At 44.3% G+C, this 25,257-nt stretch overlaps 2 protein-coding genes and 1 long non-coding RNA gene across 4 annotated transcripts; 2 read left to right on the top strand and 1 right to left on the bottom strand.

Moving 5' to 3' along the window:
• Positions 1-3,116: 3,116 nt before the first annotated feature.
• On the top strand, positions 3,117-13,915 carry LOC115188375 (twinfilin-1). Its single transcript, XM_029747181.1, has 9 exons — positions 3,117-3,234; positions 4,168-4,245; positions 4,727-4,905; positions 5,677-5,772; positions 6,257-6,361; positions 9,985-10,110; positions 10,988-11,138; positions 11,328-11,449; positions 12,015-13,915. Exons 1-9 carry the CDS (start codon positions 3,210-3,212, stop codon positions 12,177-12,179), a joined length of 1,047 nt encoding a protein of 348 aa, XP_029603041.1. The 5' UTR covers positions 3,117-3,209; the 3' UTR covers positions 12,180-13,915.
• On the bottom strand, positions 6,614-7,973 carry LOC115188376 (uncharacterized). Its single transcript, XR_003876402.1, has 2 exons — positions 7,941-7,973; positions 6,614-7,866 (listed from the first exon to the last, which is right to left on the bottom strand). It is a non-coding gene; the product is annotated as an uncharacterized LOC115188376 (long non-coding RNA).
• A 639-nt stretch (positions 13,916-14,554) lies between the features above and the next one.
• Positions 14,555-19,857, top strand: pus7l (pseudouridine synthase 7 like). Of its 2 annotated transcripts, none has more exons than XM_029747198.1 (10): positions 14,555-14,588; positions 14,956-15,883; positions 16,302-16,461; positions 16,779-16,977; positions 17,265-17,363; positions 17,474-17,555; positions 17,874-18,036; positions 18,197-18,323; positions 18,525-18,578; positions 18,793-19,857. In XM_029747198.1, exons 2-10 carry the CDS (start codon positions 14,971-14,973, stop codon positions 19,567-19,569), a joined length of 2,574 nt encoding a protein of 857 aa, XP_029603058.1. In that variant the 5' UTR covers positions 14,555-14,588; positions 14,956-14,970; the 3' UTR covers positions 19,570-19,857. The 2 variants fall into 2 exon arrangements, with proteins under 2 accessions (XP_029603058.1, XP_029603056.1); XM_029747196.1 differs by having other exon boundaries at positions 14,561-14,852.
• Positions 19,858-25,257: the final 5,400 nt, after the last annotated feature.

The following is a 25,257-nucleotide window of genomic DNA, read 5'->3' as shown; positions in this document are numbered from 1 at the left end:
GTGGAAGGACCTTTACCTCCCTCCAGACGGCATACTCCGTCTTCTAGGCTTAGATTGAAGATGTGGCAAATAGGAGTCGCAATGTATTCCGCTACCAACCTCAGTCATTTATCATCCAGGTTGTCGGTTCCAGGGGGTTTGTTCTTATTTATACATAACAATAATTGTTTCACCTCTTCCACACTAACTCTGCGGAATTCTAAGCTACAGTGCTTGTCTTTCATTATTTTGTCCGTTGCTCTGGTACTCCAGAGCTTTTTACTATCATTCTTTAAATCATGTATATGTGTTCCATAGTATAGTTTCTTTTTATTTTTGTTTAGTTTAGTTACGTGATTTCTCAATTTTCTGTGTGTTTGCCAATCTTCTGTGTTGCCAAACTTATTATATAGATTGAGATGCAGCCAATGTTTTTATGAGGCTAGAGAGGATGCCGACAGAAAATCTCTAGAGACTCATGAAAGCAACTGCAGAGACTTAAAGGCGACTTCATCAAAATCTGCATAACCTTTGATCACATGATTTTTGTAAAGTTTGTGAAGTCGGCATGTCGTACAATGTAACCATAATGCAACACACTTTGAAAGGCGGTGACCAACGATGGTCACTGACTTGACAAAAGTGATCTGCTCGAACGCGCCCATTGTCTTACAGAAGTTGACAGCAACCCTACAACCTATGACTGCTTTACTATTGCTCTACTCAATGCATTTGACCATGTGAGGTACAGCTGACTTTAAAGGCTATGCTTAGCCTAATGCTAACATATTTAGAGGATTTACAGTAAGATACTACTGTTTTGATTTGTACAGTAAATGAACATTGACTACTACTGTAATAGAACGAGAGACATAATGACTAGACAAATGTGTTTTTTTGCGTGATGTCACAGGCCCAAGGTTATATCCCAAATGGCACCCTATTTGTTATATAGTGCACTACGTTTGATCTAAAGTAGTCCACTATAAAGTGAATAGGGTGCCATCTGGGACACTCCCGTATAGTGGACATGCAGATACATCCACTTTAAGAGGCTTACTGTGTACATCCATTGAGTATATTGGACTGTTTATAAATCCCTTTCACAATTTCTGTTGAAACAATTCCATCTGAATCACAAAATGAATTGTTCTGAATCTAAAGCATATTCTGATTAGGAGTGAACTGACATTTTTGAAAGGACTATTCAAAACTCTGACTGTACTGTTTGGTGCTGGACATAGTGATGTTGGAGATCAGACACCAACATGATGTATGACAGGGACAACTGGGTACTGTAGGGGAGAATATAGCTGCCAAAACTCTCACCTAAAAAGTTGTTTTTGTGTTTAATAGACTGAAATATTTAGTTTCAGGCTATATTATCAGTAGGTATGAAAACAGATTTCTCCCGGCACACTAATCAGGGTGAACAACCAAACAATGAAGTGCCTGACATCGTTAATACACAGTCAATCGTTGACAAACCATCCGATCTTATCTATAGTAGTTTGAATATATTTGTCTATAAGTCTAACCCATTTGCATGACTGCGACTGTACTACACTCTGTCCTTCTGCCTTCAGGAGAACAGCAGTAATAGCAGGTCTCCCTCTGGGGCAGGGGGTGGTGGAGGTACCCCACCCTGAGCACTCCCTCCCTGGGGTTAAAATTACCCTGCTCTGCCTCTGTGGATCCAGGACTGCAAGAGGAGTGGGTGGAGGTAAAGCTTCAAACCACACGGCTGCTATGAATCCCATGGGGAAATGACATGGTAGAATCTGAGCAGGTCCACTAGATTAGTAGCTGCTGAGGAAAATGTGGCAACACCCAACGTTTTGGTTGGAATCTGTGGTGTAAACTCCTAGGAGCTGTAGCTCTTCTGACAGTTCCTGAAAATAGAAATCCTTTGAGGGGTTGAAGGCCTGTTGCAGTATGCATGGTGTATTGATATTGAGCAGTGTTATGCTGGATAGATAGGATACAATTCAGATATTAGAATGAGATAGTTCTTGTTGTGACAATTATTAATCTGTTCAATAGTAATAGTAATGGAATCGATTTGGATAACAAATCAAAGTGTATTTGTCACGTGCGCTGAATACAACAGGTGTAGACCTTACCGTGAAATGCTTACTTACAGGCCCTAACCAACAGTGCGATTTTTAAGTAAGAAATAGGTCTTAGGTGAACAACAGATAAGTATAGAAATGAAAACAACAGCAAAAAGACAGTGAAAAATAACAGTAGCAAGGCTACATACAGACACCGGTTAGTCGGGCTGATTGAGGTAGTATGTACATGTAGATATGGTTAAAGTGACTATGCATATATGATGAACAGAGAGTAGCAGTAGCGTAAAAGAGGGGTTGGCGGGTGGTGGGTGGTGGGACACAATTCAGATAGTCCGGGTGGCCAATGTGCCCCGGCACTGGTTAGTCGGGCTAATTGAGGTAGTCTGTCCATGAATGTATAGTTAAAGTGACTATGCATATATGATAAACAGAGAGTAGCAGCAGCGTAAAAGAGGGGTTGGGGAGAGGGGTTGGGACAATGCAAATAGTCAGGGTAGCCATTTGATTACTTGTTCAGGAGTCTTATGGCTTGGGGGTAAAAACTGTTGAGAAGCCTTTTTGTCCTAGACTTGGCACTCTGGTACCGCTTGCCAAGCGGTAGTAGAGAGAACAGTCTATGACTGGGGTGGCTGGGGTCTTTGACAATTTTTAGGGCCTTCCTCTGACACCGCCTGGTGTAGAGGTCCTGGATGGCAGGCAGCTTTGCCCCAGTGATGTACTGGGCCATACGCACTACCTTTTGAGGATCTGAGGCCACATCTTTTTAGTTTCCTGAGGGGGAATAGGCTTTGTCGTGCTCTCCTCAACTGTCTTGGTGTGTTTGGTGCTCTGTGGAATTGAAACAATCTGTTCAATTGTACACATTCTCCTCCTCATCATAACCAAAAATGAATGATTGAAAAACATTGTATCATAGAGAGACCTGATAATAATATTAATAATAATAATAATGATAATATAGTAGTAGTATTCAACATTGGAACGTATAAACTACGTGCGCGTTACTGCTCCATCGTCACATGATACATTTGCTGCTGCGTGATGACATCACAACTAGAGGCAGGTCAAGTTACTGTAGTTCGGTTTCTTCTTCCTTGTTCTTTCCCTTCAGTCATCTACCGGCCCGGGCGATCTAAAGCAAAGCAGACAGGCATAATGTCCCATCAAACGGGCATACAAGGTAAATACGCGCATTTTTGCTTATTGTCTCCAGCTGTTGAAACCACAACGGAATAGACGATGCGATCGTCGTCCATGACAGATTTCATTTAAAAGGATTAAAGTCATAGGGGAAAATAATGTTGTATGTGTGTCGTTCTGCATCATCAGCGAGAATAAGCAGTGCTTTCTGCTCTGTGGAAGTTGCTTCGGGCGTCACGGTGCACTGGGCGAATGAGAAGAATCTATGACAAGTGTATTCAGCGATGCGTTGTACTAATATGGTCGTGCTGCTGCGATTCAACTGAGATTGTTACGCCGCATAAACACTAGCAGTTTGTCATCAAGCTCCGTGCTGCTGCAGCAGGCTCTGGTCTGTAACCCTCGTTTCAAAGGTCTTTTACAAGGGAACAAGCCGCCCATTCATCAAATGTCTAAAATTAATCTGGGTGACATTTATGGCCAAGATTACTGTTGCCCTTTTGATGTTTGTTTGTTGTTGGGATGAGATAACGTTTGATGCAACTGTGTCGTTTTTTATGTAACAACTGGCTGTCTAGTAAAATGTGGGTCACCTATTTTGGCCAGTAGGCTATCAGAGCTATCTTTATTTATCATGGCACGACAAGGTGTTATACAATTACGGCAGGCATGCTTTTGGTTTTGCTCTTATGCGTCTTGAATACTTGACGTTCATTCTCTGTCTCTATACTATAGTCAATGACCCAAGATAGATCAGCTGCCTGTACTAATCTTTTCTTGAAACCGTTTTTTTGATAAACACACCAATCCTTATTTCATTTGACCAGTATATTCTACACTTGATTGTTAAGTAATAGGCTGTTCCCCATGCTTGTGTTCCCTGAATGTCCCTGTTGTATGAATAGCCAACGTCTCTCTTGAGCCGATGTGTGTGTATAAAAAGGTGACCGCTTGGCTTGCTTTGACTTCACAGCTGCGGAGGAAGTGAAAGAGATCTTTGCTAAGGCGAGGAACGGAGCCTATCGCCTGCTGAAGGTCGTCATTGAGATGGGTGAGTATGTAGCCTGCCTAGCCTACAGCTGATCAACTCAATCACACCTATTGATCAGAGATGAGCCCTACCCATCGCTGTATGCAACATGATCAATGGGTAAAAAGATAAGTTCAGTAGTTTGTTGATTGGTTACGACTGGTTATATTTACTGTGATGTTGAAGACATACTGTGATCTGAAAAGTAGACTGTATTGTACTGAATTGTATTGTACTGTATTGCAGTGTAGTGTATTGCATTGTACTTTATTGTACTGTATTGTTCTTTATTGTATTGTACTGTATTAGCTATTACATTTCATGTCATTTGTAAGATATCTGTTGGTTGGTTGCCTTTACTGCACTGCAATCTCAGATACTGTGTATCTTACCTGAAAAGACAGAACAGAATTGATGTATGTTGATATTTACCTGTTCCCATAGTTACATATTGTATATCACTGTAATAAATCCACCATATCCCTCCTTGTTCTTATTCCAGAGACTCTGGTGCTGGGAGGCACCAAGCATGCGTCTAAGAAGTGGGACCAGGAGTATGATGCCTATGTGCTGCCTCTCCTACAGGAGGACATGCCCTCCTACCTCCTGTACAGGCTGGACTCTACTAACAACCAGGGATATGAGTGGATCTTCCTGGCCTGGTCACCTGACCGCTCACCTGTATGTTGATATGTTTATCTCTTTCTTTCTGACTTTATTCATTTATCAATATATTGGTTGGGAGCAAATTCTCTTTTTTTTGTTAGTCAAGACTACCTCTGGAATGCCATAGACATGACAGTTTTTACTTCACTTAAGCAACTGTTTCACCTTCTTAACCCAACTGTCATGGTGTCAGTTAGGGCATTTAAAAGTCTCTCTGTTTATTCCATAGTCTAATAAGCCAGAATACTGTCTACAATAAGACTCTATTTAGAGAACTACGAACCCACAGTCTAGTCCACACTGCAGGTAATGCACAACAGGGAGAATGTAACAGGCCACACACAGTGCTGCTTTCAAACCCACATCTGGTCTGTGGTTGGCTAACTATAGAGTAGGAACCCTTACCGCTGGGTGAGAGAACTGTTTACTTTAAACAGGTTTTTAGATGAGGGAAAATCCTCTTATGGTTCATATAAGTATGTCAAATGCTGCCCCCATTGAAAAAGTGTTTATTTATGCTTAGCTAATGCCAACATTTTGAAGAGACTGTTGAGCAAAAAGGCTAGCTTATTGTTGTGCTAAACTAGCAAATTTGCAATTCTAATGTTAACTAGCAGGAAGCATGAACCTGGCTTCCATCCCAAACCTCAATGAAACAGCCAAAATGGTCGATGTTTCTGAGATGTCTGTATGAAATAGCATTATGTTCTTGTTTAGATTGCAATCTACAGTCATATTTAGCAGTTAGTGCAGTACTAAAAACATGAATTCCTCCCACTTCTATAGGTTAGACAGAAGATGTTATATGCTGCTACAAGAGCTACACTGAAGAAGGAGTTTGGGGGTGGACACATTAAAGATGAAATATTTGGCACAGTGGAGGTATGTTGACGAATTTGAAGAAACTCATTATTTTATGGCTTATTGGCCTAAGTGGGCTTGCAGTTTTGGCAATAATGTTTCAAGGAAAGTTGCTTTTGGTTGCTCCATTTGTCGCTAGATGACATCATGATATGTTTATGCTGTCCCTCCTTCTCTCATGACAAATTATCCAACGCAAAACCAAATAAAATCATTTTAAGGACAACAAAAAGGAAACGATTTAAATAATTAATCACCACACAAAAAATAGAGTAGATTGCATTTTCTCAAAAAGCTATCTTTTAATTATTAATATTATGTATGCCTTGGAGAGCTGTGGGGTCATTTAACAACAAGGAAGTGATTTAATAAATTCACTTCACTCTCTGCAGCAGTGGGGAGAGGCTGGGGAGGGAGTGAAGAGACGATCCTATATAAGCACTGCTACTCTAAATGCGGACCCTGAGTTCCAGTCCACCCCTCTCACGGTCCTCTCTTTCACCAGGATGATGTGTCTCTGAGCGGGTACAGGAAGTACCTGATAGCACAAGCTGCTCCACAACCACTGACTGCTGCTGAGGAGGAGCTGAGGCAGATCAAACTGAGTGAGGTAGAGACACACACACAGATGTACATATACTCTTAGGTTCTAGATAGCACATTTTTTCCTAAAAGGGTTCTTCGGCTGTCCCCATAGGAGAACACTTTGAAGAACCCTTTTTGGTTCCAAGTAGAACCCTTTTAGATTCCTTGTAGAGCCCTTTAAAAGAGGGTTCTTCATGAAACCCAAAAGGGTTTTACCTGGAACCAAAAGGGTTCTCCTATGAGGACAGCCGAAGAACCCTTTTGGAACCCTTTTTTCTAAGAGTTTACACACACACACACACACAAAATAATTTCCACAACAAACCCAAGGACTTTGCAGCTGACATGTTTAGATTTTTTTAAATGTATTCGGCTTTAGTGGAGAGAGAGAGGCATAGAGCAATTTACAGCAGGCAATCAATAACAGATCAATGAAGTGGAAATATGTTTGCACACTAGACTAAACAGCCCAACTTCTGCCCCAGATTCCCTTGGCTGCATGCATTCATAATAATACTATGAGGCGTTTTTCCATTTATATCGGTGTGATGATGTCACACACACACACGTTTTGTTCTTCTTTCCTCGTGGGGGGCCAACAATTCAAAATCCTATTTTCCCTAACCTGAAACCTGAACCGTAACCCTAAACCTAGCTCCTAAATCTAACCACCAACCTCTTAACCTAACCCTAATTGCAACCCTAAACCTAACCCCTAAGGTTAAAATAGCCTTTGTCCTCATGTGGATGTGGGAAATGTCCCGACGAGGGAGACTTTTCCTTGTTCTGCTGTCCTTGTGGGGTCTTTTGGGGATTTTCGGTCCCCTATCAGTGGAGTGTAGCTTCCTATATCGGTGGAGTGTAGCTTCCTATATCGGTGGAGTGTAGCTTCCTATATCGGTGGAGTGTAGCTTCCTATATCGGTGGAGTGTAGCTTCCTATGTCGGTGGAGTGTAGCTTCCTATGTCGGTGGAGTGTAGCTTCCTATGTCGGTGGAGTGTAGCTTCCTATGTCGGTGGAGTGTAGCTTCCTATGTCGGTGGAGTGTAGCTTCCTATGTCGGTGGAGTGTAGCTTCCTATGTCGGTGGAGTGTAGCTTCCTATGTCGGTGGAGTGTAGCTTCCTATGTCGGTGGAGTGTAGCTTCCTATGTCGGTGGAGTGTAGCTTCCTATGTCGGTGGAGTGTAGCTTCCTATGTCGGTGGAGTGTAGCTTCCTATGTCGGTGGAGTGTAGCTTCCTATGTCGGTGGAGTGTAGCTTCCTATGTCGGTGGAGTGTGTCTACCTGCGTCGGTGGAGTGGAGTGTGTCTACCTGCGTCGGTGGAGTGGAGTGTGTCTACCTGCGTCGGTGGAGTGGAGTGTGTCTACCTGCGTCGGTGGAGTGGAGTGTGTCTACCTGCGTCGGTGGAGTGGAGTGTGTCTACCTGCGTCGGTGGAGTGGAGTGTGTCTACCTGCGTCGGTGGAGTGGAGTGTGTCTACCTGCGTCGGTGGAGTGGAGTGTGTCTACCTGCGTCGGTGGAGTGTGTCTACCTGTGTCGGTGGAGTGTGTCTACCTGTGTCGGTGGAGTGGAGTGTGTCTACCTGCGTCGGTGGAGTGTGTCTACCTGTGTCGGTGGAGTGGAGTGTGTCTACCTGTGTCGGTGGAGTATAGCTACCTATGTCAATATAACTACAGTGCCTTCGGACTTTTTCCACATTTTGTTACACTACAGCCTTATTCTAAAATGTATAAAAAATGTTTTTTTAAACTCTGCAATCTACACACAATACTCCATAATGACAAAGTGAAAAGTAATTTTTTTTACACTTTATCAGATGTATTAAAAATAAGAACAGAAATACCTTATTTACATAAGTATTCAGACCCTTTGCTATGAGACTGTAAATTGAGCTCGGGTGCATCCTGTTTCCATTGATCACCCTTGAGATGTTTATACAACTTGGAGTCCACCTGTGGTAAATTCAATTGATTGGACATGATTTGAAAAGGCACACACTGTCTATATAAGGTCCCACAGTTGACAGTGCATGTCAGAGCAAAAACCAAGCCATGAGGTTGAAGGAATTGTCCGTAGAGCTCCGAGACAGGATTGTGTCTGTAGGAAACCTGGCACCGTCCCTACTGTGAAGCATGGTGGTGGCAGCATCATGCCATGGGGGATGTTTTTCAGCGGCAGGGACGGGGAGATTAGTCAGGATCGAGGCAAAGATGAACGGAGCAAAGTATAGAGAGATCCTTGATAAATCTGCTCCAAAGTGCTCAGGACCTCAGACTGGGGTGAAGGTTTACCTTCCAACAGCACAACGACCCTAAGCACACAGCCAAGACAACGCAGGGCAGGGAAAAGTATCTGAATGTCCTTGAGTGTCCTAGCCAGAGCCCGGACTTGAACCCGATTTGAACATCTCTGGAGAGACCTGAAAATAGCTGTGCAGAAACGCTCCCCATCCAACCTGACAGAGCTTGAGAGGATCTGCAGAGGAGAATGGGAGAAACTCCCCAACTACGTGTGTACCAAGCTTGTAGCATCATACCCAAGAAGACTCTGTTGAAGCACCTTTGTCAGCGATTACAGCAAAGTACAAACAAGTTTTTGATTTGTCATTATGGGGTATTGTGTGTACAGTACATTGATGAGAAGGGAAAAAATGATTTAATCAATTTCAGAATAAGGCTGTAACGTAACAAAATGTGGAATCCAGGGTATTCGTAGACTATATTGCTTGATGTGTATACACCATCATAACTCCATAAATGGACAGGGTCATTCTTCATCTGCCCTATAGGCCTATTTCATAGAGCCACCCTCACAAATACAGTAGCCTCAACCAACTGGGAAGGTTTATACTGAGATCCCCTTCCCAGTCACCAGATGATTATCCACTAATCTACATGAGAGTAAAGAGGCTTTCAGATATGTATTATTCATTTGCTGAGAGACCCGTTGGTTGTAATAAGTAGATGGATGAAAAAACAGCAGCCCAATCCTTTAGGTACAAGAGATGAACAGGTCAGTGGCAATTTCATTCAGTCAAGCCGAACATCATATAGCTGGAGTGTGAATGTTATGAGGGCTGTACTAACACATGAAAGGGCAGTGTAGACCTTTTACATACTGATGTTATTCAATTATTGTTATTTGTATTGAATATTATATTGGATAATATTATCATTATACTATTATTGGATATTATTATCATTATATTATTATTATTATTGGATATATTATTCAGAACAGTTTATTTATCTCATATCACATTGAGATCGTTCTGTTCCATGTAAGACTTTAAATGTTACAACAAGCTTTATCAATTCCTTTTTTTCAAGTTAAATATGTTTTTGTGCCTTTTCAAGAATGTATCTTTCTGTTTATCTTTTGCAAATTATTGGTGACACAAATACAAAATTGGGGTAAGGATAGACTTCCTGTTATAGTAGTGAGTCTAGACTAGCCTGGGCCCTTCTCAAACCACAGCCTGGTGACCAATGTTGGGGTTGTCTTAGAGTGTGTGTGACACCTAATTACTGTTTTTGTTGTTGTGTTATTTTAGTTTCAGACCATTAGTCTGGGCCTAGGCCCTTCTCAGAAAGAAAGCCTGGTGATTTAGTTAAAACGACACCAAGTGACTGTGTGTCCGTCCGTCCAGGTACAGACAGACATCAGTGTGGACACTAAGCAGCAGACTCTGACGGGCGTGGCCTTCCCTATGCAGCGAGACGCCATCCAGGCTCTGGAACAGTTCAGAGAGAAGAAGATCAACTACGTACAGCTGGTGAGTATAGTACATTATGATATATTACAGTACATCAGTGTATAATAATATAGTATAGTACATCATAATATAGTATATACTAATATAGTATAGGACATCATAGTATAGAATAATATATTATAGTACATCATAGTGTATAATAATATAGTATAGTGCATCATAGTCTAGAATAATATAGTATAGAATGATATATAGTATAGTACGTGATAGTGTATAATAATATAGTATAGTACATCATAATATAGTATACACTAATATAGTATAGGACATCATAGTATAGAATAATATATTATAGTATATCATAGTGTATAATAATATAGTATAGTACATCATAGTCTAGAATAATATAGTATAGAATAGTATAGTACGTCATAGTGTATAATAATATAGTATAGAATTATATAGTATAGAATTATATAGTATAGAATTATATAGTACAGTATAGTATATAATAATACATTTTAGTATAGAATAGTATTATAGAATGATATAGTATAATACATCATAGTATATAATAGTATAGTAGAGAGACGCCACCCAGTATCTGGAACAGTTAAGAGAGAATGGGACCAACAAGTATAGCTGGTGAGTGTCAGTACTGTCTGGCAGACTCACCTCCTTTTATTGGAGCACAGAGACAGACAATCACTGTGTTGCTTCATTAGCAGTAGGTGTCTCTGACTAGCATGTTTCTGGATTCAACAATGCCATATAACTGCCAGACAAGACTACAATGTGATGTCTAAAACACAAACTAACTGGCACCATGTTGCATGAAACATGATACTCAAAGCCTTATTGTATTGGATCGTTTACATTACAAATCTTATTGAGGATTGTTTATGAAAAAATGCATCATCATCATCTGTATCAACAGGAGATAGATTTTAGGAATGAGTGTATCAAGCTGTCCAGCACCACTCCTACAGAACTGAAGGAACTGCCCAAGAGGATCCCCAAGGATGCAGCCCGATACCACTTCTTCCTGTACAAGCATTCCCACGAGGGAGACTACCTCGAGTCTACAGGTAAAGACACATTAAAACATTATGAGAAGAGAGTTCGTATTACGGCATGTTTTTTTAATACGTTGATTTTATACCACACAATTATGTTTTTGCTTGATCTACTCTTATTCATAATTGTATTATGTTATTTAAATGTGATAACAATGTGATAAGGTGGTATTTTAAAGTGGTTTCCTATGTGTGTTGCAGTGTTCATCTACTCCATGCCGGGGTATAAATGTAGCATCAGAGAGAGGATGCTCTACTCCAGCTGTAAGAACCCTCTCATCGATACTGTGGAGAGCAACCTGCACATCCAGATAGCCAAAAAGGTAAGAGCTGGGTCATGTTTACTATACAACCTGCACATCCAGATAGCCAAAAAGGTAAGAGCTGGGTCATGTTCATTATACAACCTGTCCATCCAGATAGCCAAAAAGGTAAGAGCTGGGTCATGTTCGTTATATCACACTGTAGCTAAATGTTTTGCAACAGAACATTTAAACATGCACTTCACATTCTATTCATATCAAGTCAGATAGTCCATCCATTTCAGCCACAAAAAAATTTCATTTGGAACCTGATCTCTCGTGGACAGACTGCGTAAACATAAGCATCTGACCAAAAATACGTGGGCTTTTAGTTCTGGGTTAATCCATATTATTTGGTACCTAATGAATATAACTGAGGTTCACTGCAGTGTGTCACATGAGTGACTTTCAACAGTTTAAAACACTCCTGTGAAAATACTGTAACATTATGCCAATGTAGACTGGATTTTTGCTGCAATGTATTTTTTATAGAATAAGTGTACTATGCCACTCAGTGATGTGATTTATTGTATTCCTATTAGTATACGTATCCTACTAACTGATGCATTCTGATTCCCTCCCCAAGCTGGAGATTGATAACGGTGATGAGCTCACCGCAGAATTCATGTACGAAGAGGTCCACCCTAAGCAGCACGCACACAAGCAGGCCTTTCCCAAACCTAAAGGCCCCGCGGGGAAGAAAGGGGGGCGCCGGATCACTAGACCACCAGGAGATGGGGAAGAAGACTAATAAAACACCCCTCCATTTTAGTCCACAATGGAACATTCCGCTTAGTATATAAGAACCCTTTATCTGGTTGAGTCCCAAATGGCCCCCCTATTCACTTTATAGTGCATTACTGTTGACTAGGACCTATAGGGCTCTGGTTAAAAGGAGTGCACTATATAGGGGATAGGGTTCCATGTAGGATATAGACCATTGACATGAATCCCTCCTAATGCCCTTTAACCTCATAGACAACCAGCCTGTAGCCTATATGAACTATGCACACACAGACCACCACACTAATATAAGCCATGACACTCAAACCTGTGAACTTACTTACATTAGTAGCTTGTTATTTAGACAGACAGTAGGTGCTGTGTTTTCATGATGAGAGAGAGCGTGAACATATACCTTTAGAGCTAATGTTATTTTATTTCTCATATTATTTGACAATGTTTTTAAGATATATGGTTTCCAATGCTGGTTCTGGAGAGCTGGATGTGTTTTAAAAATATATGGTTCCCAATGCTGGTTCTGGAGGTTCCGGAGGGCTGGAGGTTCTGGAGAGCTGGAGGTGTGTGAGAGGAAAGACCTTGTGGTTTTTCTAGTGAGCATGTGATACTGATCTGACCACTTCACCTTGTTATTAGTGCTGATTCAATGCCGACAATGTTGTAGCAGTTCTGTAATGCGTTGTGTAAAGTCAATCAATAGAGAATGTTGTTCCACAACCGCTAGCCCTTCAGGATCAGAGTTGAGGACTGGGTCCTATTCATGTGACACTAAATGGAGAAAACAGAGAGGGACCACCTAGACTTGTTCAGTAAGAATAGCTTGTTTTCGCTTTCCGTTGATAAATGTTTGAAAATGTTTTGCTATGGTGTGCCTAATGAATAGTACCATGCTGATGTAGAAGCTTGATTTGGGAGAGAAGAGAGACCATGTGTGGGTCTGTGGATGTTGTTAAGAAGCCTAATGCTTTTGTATACATTTTACTGTATGCATCTAATTTGTACTACCAATACCATGTCCATAACAACTATATGATTACGAGTCAGTCCAAAATCTACTTAGTGATTTCTCTTTCCATGTTCTTTTTAGTGAAGAATGAAAAATCCTATAGAAAGTATTTTTCTAGGTCTGTACTGTATGTGTGTATGGTGATCTGAGAGGTCACAGCCTGAATCAGTTGAGTGTCAACCGTTATCTGTTTGTCGGTCTGTTTGAGAGAGAGAGTGCCTGGGTGCGTCCGGAATGGCACCCCATTCCCTATATAGTGCACTACTTTTGACCAGAGCCCATCAGAAAAGGCACCCTATTCCTTATATAGTACACTACTTTTGACCCAGGTGCCATTTCAGACGCAGACGTGTTTGTCAATCAGGGTTGCTCGTTTGTGCATTTCACATCAGTGATATTAATCCCACATAATATGCAATGCTTTTCAACCACAATGCTGCAGGTCTTTCCCCACGTGACACTGTGTGTATGCATGTCATGTTTATTAGAACCACAATGAAGGGAAGGGACTGTGATTCCCAGGTGAAATGTCATGGAGGATCTGTCTACTGATTCCATGAAAAGGCAAACCACTATGACATGTTCGTCCTCCTGTACTAGATTACTATGACATTACGCAATTCTGAAGGAGTCCTAGTAGGTTGAAACTATTATGTTATGTAATGTTTCAAATGTTTTTTTTTCTATGAATTAAATTGTGTAAGGAAATGAAATAAATTAAAATATTTAAATTACATTCACTAATGTGTTTCTTGCCTGATATATTATTATTAGTAGTAGTAGCAGTAGCAGAACTACTATGCAAGCCTATTGACCACTGAGAGGTGTGAGTTTACTGAATAAAGCATTGCTCTCTGAATAGAGTTGGCAGTGAAGGGGAAATAGTAGGCCAAATCTGCATTTCCCATCACGTTGTAATCCCACTCATTGGCACTAGTGGTAAGGGTAAACCTTTGGCCTGGCACATTAAAGATTACAATTAATAAGTAATGTTGGCTGGCTGCAGATCAGCTGATGTCAGATGATACAAATTAAAGGCATACCTGCTACATGCCTAATCTGTAATAAACCTTTGTAGTAATGTAGACCTCAATTAATGAAAATGTCTTTCCATTTATCTCAGAACATTATTTTACTGTGACTCACATAACTTAAATACAGAGTAGCCTATTCATACAGTTCAGCAAATCAGAAATGACCTTTTAAATGCAAATTGTTTGTCAAAAAATGCTAATGATTTACTTATGATGTATCTCTCTAGTCTATACTATGCAATATAATTATTAACAGGTGATTAGTCATCAGAAGACCAGAACAGTACTGTTTGAGACAAATAAAAGAGCACTTTCCCTTTAAGAACTTGTCACATGACATGATGCGGAAGAACTACAATCTCATGCTATAGTTGCACAGGTGTTTGTTTATTACACATTTATTGCTAGAAATGTTTCGTTTTAGGACATTTATTATTGCATTCATTTATAATTAGATGATATCAGTGAAATGACAAATTTATTAAATACTATGTTTTCCGCTGTTGGTAGAGATTGGTAAACAGTAACGTATCCTAACAGTGCTCGCTAGCTAGCTACAATGTTACAGTGTGTTATGGTGTCACATTGATTCATTTAGCAAATGAAACCTTTTGTAGCACTGATACTTCACACTACATAACTGGTAAGACCGTTAATCTGGTTTAATACATGGCTTATGATTATCAATTCATTGATTTTACATAACTTGGGGCGTAATATTGGTTTTATTCCTTTTTTTGCGACAGGACAGTCTATCTACCATGACTATGAAGGAGGAAGCACCGAGTGTCCCTGAGTGCTACATCTCAGAACACGAAGGGTTCTATGGAACCATCAAGAACTCCACCAGAGACTTTGTAGTCACAGAGATAGACATCCATGGTCAGATGGTCACTAAACCCAGTGTATCTGATGTTCCTCAATCATCCAACATTACTGAGGCATGCCCAGGTGCCAATGAAGGAAAGACAAATATTATTAGCCCAAAACATCAACACAACCTCAAAGAAGAGAATTGTCCTCCGGTTGTAAAGGATGTGGATTCAGAACCTGGACCCGGTCAGAATGGTGACATCACATCCACTGCCAGCCAAGACTGTTTTGACCTGAGAATGATACTGGGTCAGGCTGTCTGTGAAGAGCTAGAGCAGTTCACTGCTTTATTGAGAGAGGTGTCATCAAGTCCCAATGATGGCGTTGAGAAGAATCTGGCCAACCAAGAATCATCCAATGGCAGTGAGAAGAAGATGGCCAATCAAGAGTTGTCCCTGGGTTCATTCCCAGACAAACACCAAAGAGCTAACGTCCACCGTGCTGTCCGACACAACTTTCCCTTCCTGTTGACAGTAACCAACCAATCAGAGATCAGGGTTAAGGAGGACCCTGCGTTTAAGCTCCTATCAGGTTTGGTCTCCGAGGAGGAGGCCAAAGACTTTATTAGGTTCATCGACACCAAGATGCCTAATTCTGTGTACACGTTCAGGGGTGATGACAGTAAGGAGCACAGGACGGCAGTGCACCACTTCCTCAGTAGCCGGTTTGGTAAACTGGTGGAGACCAAGAGCTTCAGTGACCAGCAGCAGAAGACTACAGCCATTACGGTGAGGTTGAGAGAAAAAGGGAAACCCAGGAAGAGGACGGCTGATGACAGTAAAGATGAAGAGGTCTATACAGGTGAGAGGTCTATAGAGAACTTTACAGACTATGTTTCTCTCCTAAATCTCTCTCTGTTTACTCTGTCTCTCCTATTTCTCTCTCCTACTTGATATGTTTTTCTCTTATGATGCTGTATGTACAGCAAGAAGAATGTTATTAGCCCAAGTAAGCATGGCAAGTAAGCATTTCACTGTTTATATCTGCTTTAAACTGTACATGACAAATAAACGTATCCTTTGATTTATCCTCCCCAAATCCTGAACATGGACCCCACAAAACTGACCTTAAATCAGTGTCTAAGACCAACCTCATCCCACTCATAACACTCTATTCCCTTGGCCATACTTGCATACTACTTAGAATGAAGCAATGTGTTGGGCCTGTATTCTAGGAAGTTAGTGTGGATACTGTTGTCATGGGTTTCCTCCCACTGCAGCGTTCACTCTGAGGAAGGAGAACCAAGAGACTCTGGAGGCTATCAGCTACATGGCAGCTGTCCTGGGGGTGCTGTCCTCTGACTTCACCTACGCTGGCATCAAGGACAAGAGGGCCGTCACCTACCAGTCCATGGTGGTCAAGAAGATCTCACCACAACGGTAGATACAGTACAGTTGTTAGATAGAATGTGTTGCTGTTTCCATTCAAAGTCCTTGGCTTAGCCTATGTGCTGTGGTCAACTCCCCTAGACTACAAACAGAGAGTTGACTAAAGCACTAACAGACTGGACCACCAGGCTATCCTTGGCTATGGTTTGATGATAATGATGGATATTTACAAAGTGCTACATTCTATTGGGGGCAGACTCAACTCATCCACCACCACATTCATGCATTTCTAACATGCTAGTCCAGTGAGTTCACTGTCCACTGGGACCGGTCAGACTAGTGCTGATGGGAGGGATGTGTGTTGTCAGGCTGAGAGAGAAGACCAGTGAGTTTGAGAAGAGGGGGGTGGTCCTCTCCTCCGTCCGCTCCGTCTCTGAGCCTCTTCATCTGGGTAGACTCCAGGGGAACCACTTTGACCTGGTGGTACGGGATCTGAGACCACACCAGGGTCATGGCACACTGATGGAGCTGGACTCACTGGTGCAGGAGGCTGTGGCGAACGTACAGGTGAGACACTCCTATTCTGTGGCCTCCATTCAACCTTGGTCCTGGAGAGATGCAGGGTTTTGTCCAGTCCAGCACTGAAACACTCAATGTAACTAATCAACCTAATCACCAAGCGCTTGATTGGCTGAATTAAAAACATCAGACCCTGTTGGCCCCCAGACCCAAACTTGGAAACAAATGTAGATTTCTCGGTGCACTTTGATAGTCATTTCCACTGCACTGTGAGTAATTGAGGAGTGTTGTTCTCTGATCTGTAGTGAGAAGTTATTAAATGTCAATTCTTTTAGGTCAAGGGGTTTGTGAACTACTATGGACCTCAGAGGTTTGGGACTGGACAGAGTGTTCAGTCTGACTGCGTCGGACTGGCCCTGCTCAAAGAGGAAATGGTACATTTAGGTCTTCTGTGTTATATTACAAGAAACTGAAAACTTTGGATGTCAGTGTTTGTATTTGTTCTGTCTGACTTGTGGTGTGGGTTGTCTTTCATGTGTCTCAGGTGGCAGCTGTCCGTCTGTTCTTCACACCAGAAGAGGGTGATGACTCTCAGAACGTTGCCAAGAGACACTTCCTCCAGACTGGTGAGAAATTCCTGTTTACACTAGTCACCATTTCCTGTTTACCATGTTCTCTGTTTTTATGGACCCAACCTTTTTTCAGATACATTTTTAAAAATATTTTATTTCACCTTTATTTAACCAGGTAGGCTAGTTGAGAACAAGTTCTCATTTACAACTGCGACCTGGCCAAGATAAAGTAAAGCAATTCGGCACATTCAACAACACAGAGTTACACATGGAATAAACAAACATACAGTCAATAATACAGCAGAAAAAAATTATTTTCTACTCTTCTCCATTCTAACCCTGTTCCTCCACAACTCTCCTCCCTCATCTCAGATAATGCCAAGGAGGCCCTGTCTCTGATGCCCATGTCCAAGGCCAGAGAGAGGATGATGCTGAGGGCCCTACATCGCTATGGGACGGGCCCAGAGGGCTGCACCCGTGCCTGGCTCAGCCTGCCCCATGGGATGAGGGTGTTCTACCCCCACGCATACTGCAGGTCTGGGATTTATATCACCTGTTTTATTGCTTTAAATATTCTGAATCCTTTATTCTTTATGGTTCTATTTGTATTCCTACTTTCATTTCTATTTCCTTCTTCCTCTTCACTCACTTTGTTTGATGTATACTATATCAATAAAGATTGTTTTGATTTGCAGCCGGGTCTGGAACGAGGCGGCTGCACACAGGCTGACCACGCTGGGCCACAGGGCCAGGCAGGGAGATCTGGTCTGGAAGCAGGGGGGAGAGGAGGGGATAGAGGCGGGAGAAACCAGCTTACCTCAGGTAGTTCAGTTACAGGATGACTTAATAACAGAGTCAAATAAACAGTCAAAGTCACTTGTGTAAATCATTTTTAATCGGTGGTAGAGAGTTGGCCACTAGGCTCTATCTTTGAGTATGACACCTAGTGATACTCTTTCACTGAGATTGAACCAGTCATAAAGATGGTACTGAGATGGACCTTGGCACTCTCTACTCCCCCAGATTCATGTTGTTACTACTGCAGAGGAGGAGGAGGAAGTCTACTCACTAGGACAGGTATGTACACACACACACACACACACACCTGTCCACCACCTGTTCTACAGTACCTTGTACCATTTTAACTATTAATCTACTCTGCAAACATGGGTGTGTTGTCTGAGTGCGTTGCCGAGCCCAGTGAAACCTACATCCACAAAACACTACACAAATCAAATGGGTTATGATTCTATTGAATCCATTGTTCACTTCTGCTGTGCTCTTCCATCAGGTGGTTCTTCCCATGCTTGGCAACAGTGTGAAGTACCCAGAGAACCCTGTAGGGGGCTGGTACCAGGAGAGACTGGCAAGGGACGGACTACAGAGCTGTCGTTTCAGAGTCACTCCTCTCAAACTGAACCTCCCTGGCTGCTACCGTCCCTTACTGGCCATCCCACATAACCTGAGCTACAGGCTGCAGCAGGGCCAGAGAGCTGGGGAGAGGCAGCAGGAGAGTAATGGAAAGTCACAGGCTAGTGGAGCGGTACCACAGCATCCCAGCACAGACACACCTAGACCTGGAGGTCTGGAGAGGCAGAGAGGAGGAGAGTCAACGATGCTGTACCCTGACACAGACACAACTAGACCTGGAGGTCTGGAGAGGCAGAGAGGAGGGGAGTCAACGATGCTGTACCCTGACACAGACACACCTAGACCTGGAGGTCTGGAGAGGCAGAGAGGAGGGGAGTCAGCGGTGCTGTACCCTGACACAGACACAACTAGACCTGGAGGTCTGGAGAGGCAGAGAGGAGGAGAGTCAACGATGCTGTACCCTGACACAGACACACCTAGACCTGGAGGTCTGGAGAGGCAGAGAGGAGGGGAGTCAGCGGTGCTGTACCCTGACACAGACACAACTAGACCTGGAGGTCTGGAGAGGCAGAGAGGAGGAGAGTCAACGATGATGTACCCTGACACAGACACAACTAGTTTGACGTTGAACTTTGACCTGGACTCTTCCTGCTACGCCACCGTCTGCCTCAGAGAGGTCATGAAATGTGACCCTTAAACTGGAGTCTCAGATGCTGTATGTACTACTGTGTACAGTATTTTGATTAGTATTGTGTTTTGTACACAGTATGGCCTCTTGTGTACATGTAGGATGCTACTACAGTATTGTGTTTTGTACACAGTATGGCCTCTTGTGTACTTGTAGGATAGTGCTACAGTATTGTGTTGTGTACACAGTCTGGCCTCTTGTGTAGATGTAAGATACTGCTACAGTATTGTGATCAGTTTGCTGATTCGTTGCCTGATTTGTCAGACATGTCGTTAATAAAAGAATGCTTTGTTAATTTACTGACTGGATGAGAATTCTTCACAGTGGATTAGAGATAGAATCACATTGAATGTTGAAGTGAATTTAGTTGTGTGAATGTAGAAGAACCTCAGCCTGCACAGCATGGCCACTAGATGGTGATCTCAGCCTGCACAGCATGGCCACTAGATGGTGATCTCAGCCTGTACAGCATGGCTACTAGAGGGCGATCTTAGCCTGCACAGCATGGCCACTAGATGGTGATCTCAGCCTGCACAGCATGGCCACTAGAGGGTGATCTTAGCCTGCACAGCATGGCCACTAGATGGTGATCTCAGCCTGCACAGCATGGCCACTAGAGGGTGATCTCAGCCTGAACAGCATGGCCACTAGATGGTGATCTCAGCTTGAACAGCATGGCCACTAGAGGGCGATCTCAGCCTGCACAGCATGGCCACTAGAGGGTGATCTCAGCCTGTACAGCATGGCCACTAGAGGGCGATCTCAGCCTGCACAGCATGGCCACTAGAGGGCGATCTCAGCCTGCACAGCATGGCCACTAGAGGGCGATCTCAGCCTGCACAGCATGGCCACTAGAGGGCGATCTCAGCCTGCACAGCATGGCCACTAGGGGGTGATCTCAGCCTGCACAGCATGGCCACTAGAGGGCGATCTCAGCCTGAACAGCATGGCCACTAGATGGTGATCTCAGCTTGAACAGCATGGCCACTAGAGGGCGATCTCAGCCTGCACAGCATGGCCACTAGAGGGCGATCTCAGCCTGCACAGCATGGCCACTAGAGGGCGATCTCAGCCTGCACAGCATGGCCACTAGAGGGCGATCTCAGCCTGCACAGCATGGCCACTAGATGGTGATCTCAGCCTGTACAGCATGGCCACTAGATGGCGATCTTAGCCTGCACAGCATGGCCACTAGATGGTGATCTCAGCCTGCACAGCATGGCCACTAGAGGGCGATCTCAGCCTGAACAGCATGGCCACTAGATGGTGATCTCAGCTTGAACAGCATGGCCACTAGAGGGCGATCTCAGCCTGCACAACATGGCCACTAGAGGGTGATCTCAGGCTGTACAGCATGGCCACTAGAGGGTGATCTCAGCCTGCACAGCATGGCCACTAGAGGGCGATCTCAGCCTGAACAGCATGGCCACTAGAGGGCGATCTCAGCCTGAACAGCATGGCCACTAGATGGTGATCTCAGCTTGAACAGCATGGCCACTAGAGGGCGATCTCAGCCTGCACAGCATGGCCACTAGAGGGCGATCTCAGCCTGAACAGCATGGCCACTAGAGGGCGATCTCAGCCTACACAGCATGGCCACTAGAGGGTGATCTCAGCCTACACAGCATGGCCACTAGAGGGCGATCTCAGCCTACACAGCATGGCTACTAGAGGGCGATCTCAGCCTGCACAGCATGGCCACTAGATGGTGATCTCAGCCTGTACCGCATGGCCACTAGATGGTGATCTCAGCTTGAACAGCATGGCCACTAGAGGGCGATCTCAGCCTGCACAGCATGGCCACTAGAGGGTGATCTCAGCCTGAACAGCATGGCCACTAGAGGGCGATCTCAGCCTACACAGCCTAGTCACTAGAGGGTGATCTCAGCCTGCACAGCATGGCCACTAGAGGGTGATCTTAGCCTGTACAGCATGGCCACTAGAAGGTGATCTTAGCCTACACAGCCTAGTCACTAGAGGGTGATCTCAGCCTGCACAGTATGGCCACTAGAGGGTGATCTCAGCCTGCACAGCATGGTCACTAGAGGGTGATCTCAGCCTGAACAGCATGGTCACTAGAGGGTGATCTCAGCCTACACAGCATGGCCACTAGAGGGCGATCTCAGCCTACACAGCATGGCCACTAGAGGGCGATCTCAGCCTGTACAGCATGGCCCCTAGAGGGTGATCTCAGCCTACACAGCATGGCCACTAGAGGGTGATCTCAGCCTACACAGCATGGCCCCTAGAGGGTGATCTCAGCCTGCACAGCATGGCCACTAGAGGGTGATCTCAGCCTACACAGCATGGCCACTAGAGGGTGATGTTGCCTCATGAGTTGTTTATCAGTTGAACAAGTGAATTAATACCTACTTGAAGGTACAGTAACTGAGTAAAACATGTTAATACTAGTCTGTCTCTCTTTAGATGCCAGTACTGGACAAACTCTTGCCAAGCTATAGTAGGATAATTATCATTTGATCTGATAGAACAGGTTCTATCAGATAACAATTCTCATAAACTGATTCCTAAGTCTATGCCTGTCCGTACCCAACAAGTCATTGCTATGCTAATCTTTAATCTGCAACAGCAGCTGTGGGAATATTCAAGGGAACCCATATGAAATGTAATAAAGCATAAACCCAATATATATAATATAATTCTCCCCTCATCATGCTCTGAAATCAGAATAAAATTCAGACAGCTTTGCAGCATCTCAAATATGTTCCTACTACCTTTATAGTGCCAGGGCTCTGGTCAGAAGAAGTGCACTATGAAAGGAATAGGATGCATTTTGGGGCAGACAGCGTTTCTCCTGTGGGTCATTGGTAGATTTCAGACTAGATTTTTTTTAAAGGCAGGACCGTATCAAATTTCTGTCATGAATCATTTCATTTGATTCTTCACTTCCATTTTTAGCTTCTGTTAGTGATGTGAAAGCATTGATGTGAAAGCATTACCGTTAGAGAGTAAGTGTGGTATGTCTGAGTTTGGGTTTGTGGGTTCTGACTTGTAGTCGAGACTCAGGCCAAAGCAGCGTTTGGTGAAGTACCTGCCTGTAGGGTTAGGGCAGAGTGTCTGAGTGCCAGAAGGAGTGTACAGCAGACAGTATTAACTCCTCCTGAGGAAATCTCAAATGAAATGTGGCTTCTGAATATTTTCTGTACTAGTGACTTTTCCCCTGATCAATGGAATCTATTTATCTTTCAGGACCTCTGATATGTTGCAAGTCAAGGCCTTGGAGGGAATAGACGGACGTGGAAGGTGTTGTTTTGGATATGACAGGCTGACATAAGGCTACATAATGGGTCATAGCGTCTTAATAGCGTGTTGGTACACCTCCCCCTCCCTATAGGCTAGTACAACTGGAGAGCCTTTCCAAAGTGACTACATGGTGTTTAGAGGTCAACCATCAAGCAGTCTTGGTTGTAGGTGGAGTTTTGATTTGGGGTTTGAAGTCTGAACTGGGATGGTTCTGTCTGTGTCCTGAGATGTGAATGTCCCGCTAACTAGCCTGAACTCAACAGCCCTCGTGGAGCATGAAGCCTACATCCCTGGGCCTCAGACACTTCCCTCTCATCAACCTGAATGTGTTTTAACTAGTGGATGTTATGTCAGGCCCAGCCCTGTTCTTCACATACTGAATAGCATCTCTTAACCTAAAATACAGGCCTGAATTGCCCAGGAGTGTCTGTGAACTACTTTGACTTCACCACCATAATAGCACTGTCTGAGCAGTGAGGTGCGTGTGTGTGCGTGCGTGTGTGTGTGTGTGCGTGCGTGTGTGTGTGTGTGTGCGTGTGTTTGTGTGTCTGTGTGTGTGTGTGTGTGTGTGCGTGCATGTGTTTGTGTGTCTGTGTGTGTGTGTGCGTGTGTGTGCGTGCGCCCGTTCAACTATGGTCTCTCTATGCAGATAGACATGGAAGACTGAATATTGTCCCACTCAGTGAATCTCCGGCCAGCTGATTGTGCTTGGCATTGACCCTGAAGTGTCTGGACTACTTTGACTCCACAGCTCAGTCACAATCAAGTACTGCCTGGTCTGGCCTGGCTTGGCCTGGCCTGGCCTGGTCTGGAATGATCCCTCTATGCAGATAGATAGACACTGATGACTGGCTGAATAAGTCACACACACATTGAATCACAAGAAGCTAAACAGCGGAGACGAATGGAGGTGATGGAGGTGGAAGAAACACAAACACAACACACGTAACAACAACACACATCAGCCTGTGAAAAGTAGTACAATTATGAGGAGGAAGAGGGGAGGATGTTGGGGGTAGACATCCTGGTCGTTGTAGAGGGGTAGACAGCCTGGTCGTTGTTGAGGGGTAGACAGCCTGGTCGTTGTTGAGGGGTAGACAGCCTGGTCACTGTTGAGGGGTAGACAGCCTGGTCGTTGTTGAGGGGTAGACAGCCTGGTCACTGTTGAGGGGTAGACAGCCTGGTCACTGTTGAGGGGTAGACATCCTGGTTGTTGTTGAGGGGTAGACATCCTGGTCGTTGTTGAGGGGTAGACAGCCTGGTCACTGTTGAGGGGTAGATAGCCTGGTCACTGTTGAGGGGTAGACAGCCTGGTCGTTGTTGAGGGATAGACAGCCTGGTCACTGTTGAGGGGTAGACAGCCTGGTCGTTGTTGAGGGGTAGACAGCCTGGTCGTTGTTGAGGGGTAGACAGCCTGGTCACTGTTGAGGGGTAGACAGCCTGGTCGTTGTTGAGGGGTAGACAGCCTGGTCGTTGTTGAGGGGTAGACAGCCTGGTCGCTGTTGAGGGGTAGACAGCCTGGTCGTTGTTGAGGGGTAGACAGCCTGGTCGTTGTTGAGGAGTAGACAGCCTGGTCGTTGTTGAGGGGTAGACAGCCTGGTCGTTGTTGAGGGGTAGACAGCCTGGTCGTTGATGAGGAGTAGACAGCCTGGTCGTTGTTGAGGGGTAGACATCCTGGTCGCTGTTGAGGGGTAGACAGCCTGGTCGTTGTTGAGGGGTAGACAGCCTGGTCGTTGTTGAGGAGTAGACAGCCTGGTCGTTGTTGAGGGGTAGACATCCTGGTCGTTGTTGAGGGGTAGACAGCCTGGTCGTTGTTGAGGGGTAGACAGCCTGGTCGTTGATGACGAGTAGACAGCCTGGTCGTTGATGAGGAGTAGACATCCTGGTCGTTGTTGAGGGGTAGACAGCCTGGTCGTTGTTGAGGGGTAGACAGCCTGGTCGTTGATGACGAGTAGACAGCCTGGTCGTTGATGAGGAGTAGACAGCCTGGTCGATGTTGAGGGGTAGACAGCCTGGTCGCTGTTGAGGGGTAAACAGCCTGGTCGCTGTTGAGGTTGTAGACAGCCTGGTCACTGTTGAGGGGTAGACATCCTGGTTGTTGTTGAGGGGTAGACAGCCTGGTCGTTGTTGAGGGGTAGACAGCCTGGTCATTGTAGAGGGGTAGACAGCCTGGTCGTTGTTGAGGGGTAGACAGCCTGGTCGTTGTTGAGGGGTAGACAGCCTGGTCACTGTTGAGGGGTAGACAGCCTGGTCGTTGTTGAGGGGTAGACAGCCTGGTCGCTGTTGAGGGGTAGACAGCCTGGTCGTTGTTGAGGGGTAGACATCCTGGTCGCTGTTGAGGGGTAGACATCCTGGTCGTTGTTGAGGGGTAGACAGCCTGGTCGCTGTTGAGGGGTAGACATCCTGGTCGTTGTTGAGGGGTAGACATCCTGA

This window comes from Salmo trutta, unplaced genomic scaffold, assembly GCF_901001165.1.
Source record: "Salmo trutta unplaced genomic scaffold, fSalTru1.1, whole genome shotgun sequence".
NCBI classification, from domain to species: Eukaryota; Metazoa; Chordata; class Actinopteri; order Salmoniformes; family Salmonidae; genus Salmo; species Salmo trutta.
The sequence above is the reverse complement of the archived record's forward strand: the minus strand, read 5'-3'. Positions and strand labels throughout refer to the sequence as shown.

Excerpts from the sequence above, each read along its gene's own strand:
- LOC115188375 (XM_029747181.1), top strand. The coding sequence starts at position 3,210 with ATGTCCCATCAAACGGGCATACAAG. Across the intron at positions 4,906-5,676 it reads GGTCACCTGACCGCTCACCT|GTTAGACAGAAGATGTTATA; the intron begins GTATGTTGATAT and ends CCACTTCTATAG. Across the intron at positions 5,773-6,256 it reads AAATATTTGGCACAGTGGAG|GATGATGTGTCTCTGAGCGG; the intron begins GTATGTTGACGA and ends CTCTTTCACCAG.
- pus7l (XM_029747198.1), top strand. The coding sequence starts at position 14,971 with ATGACTATGAAGGAGGAAGCACCGAGTGTCCCTGAGTGCTACATCTCA. Across the intron at positions 17,364-17,473 it reads CCCTGCTCAAAGAGGAAATG|GTGGCAGCTGTCCGTCTGTT; the intron begins GTACATTTAGGT and ends CATGTGTCTCAG. Across the intron at positions 18,579-18,792 it reads AAGTCTACTCACTAGGACAG|GTGGTTCTTCCCATGCTTGG; the intron begins GTATGTACACAC and ends CTCTTCCATCAG.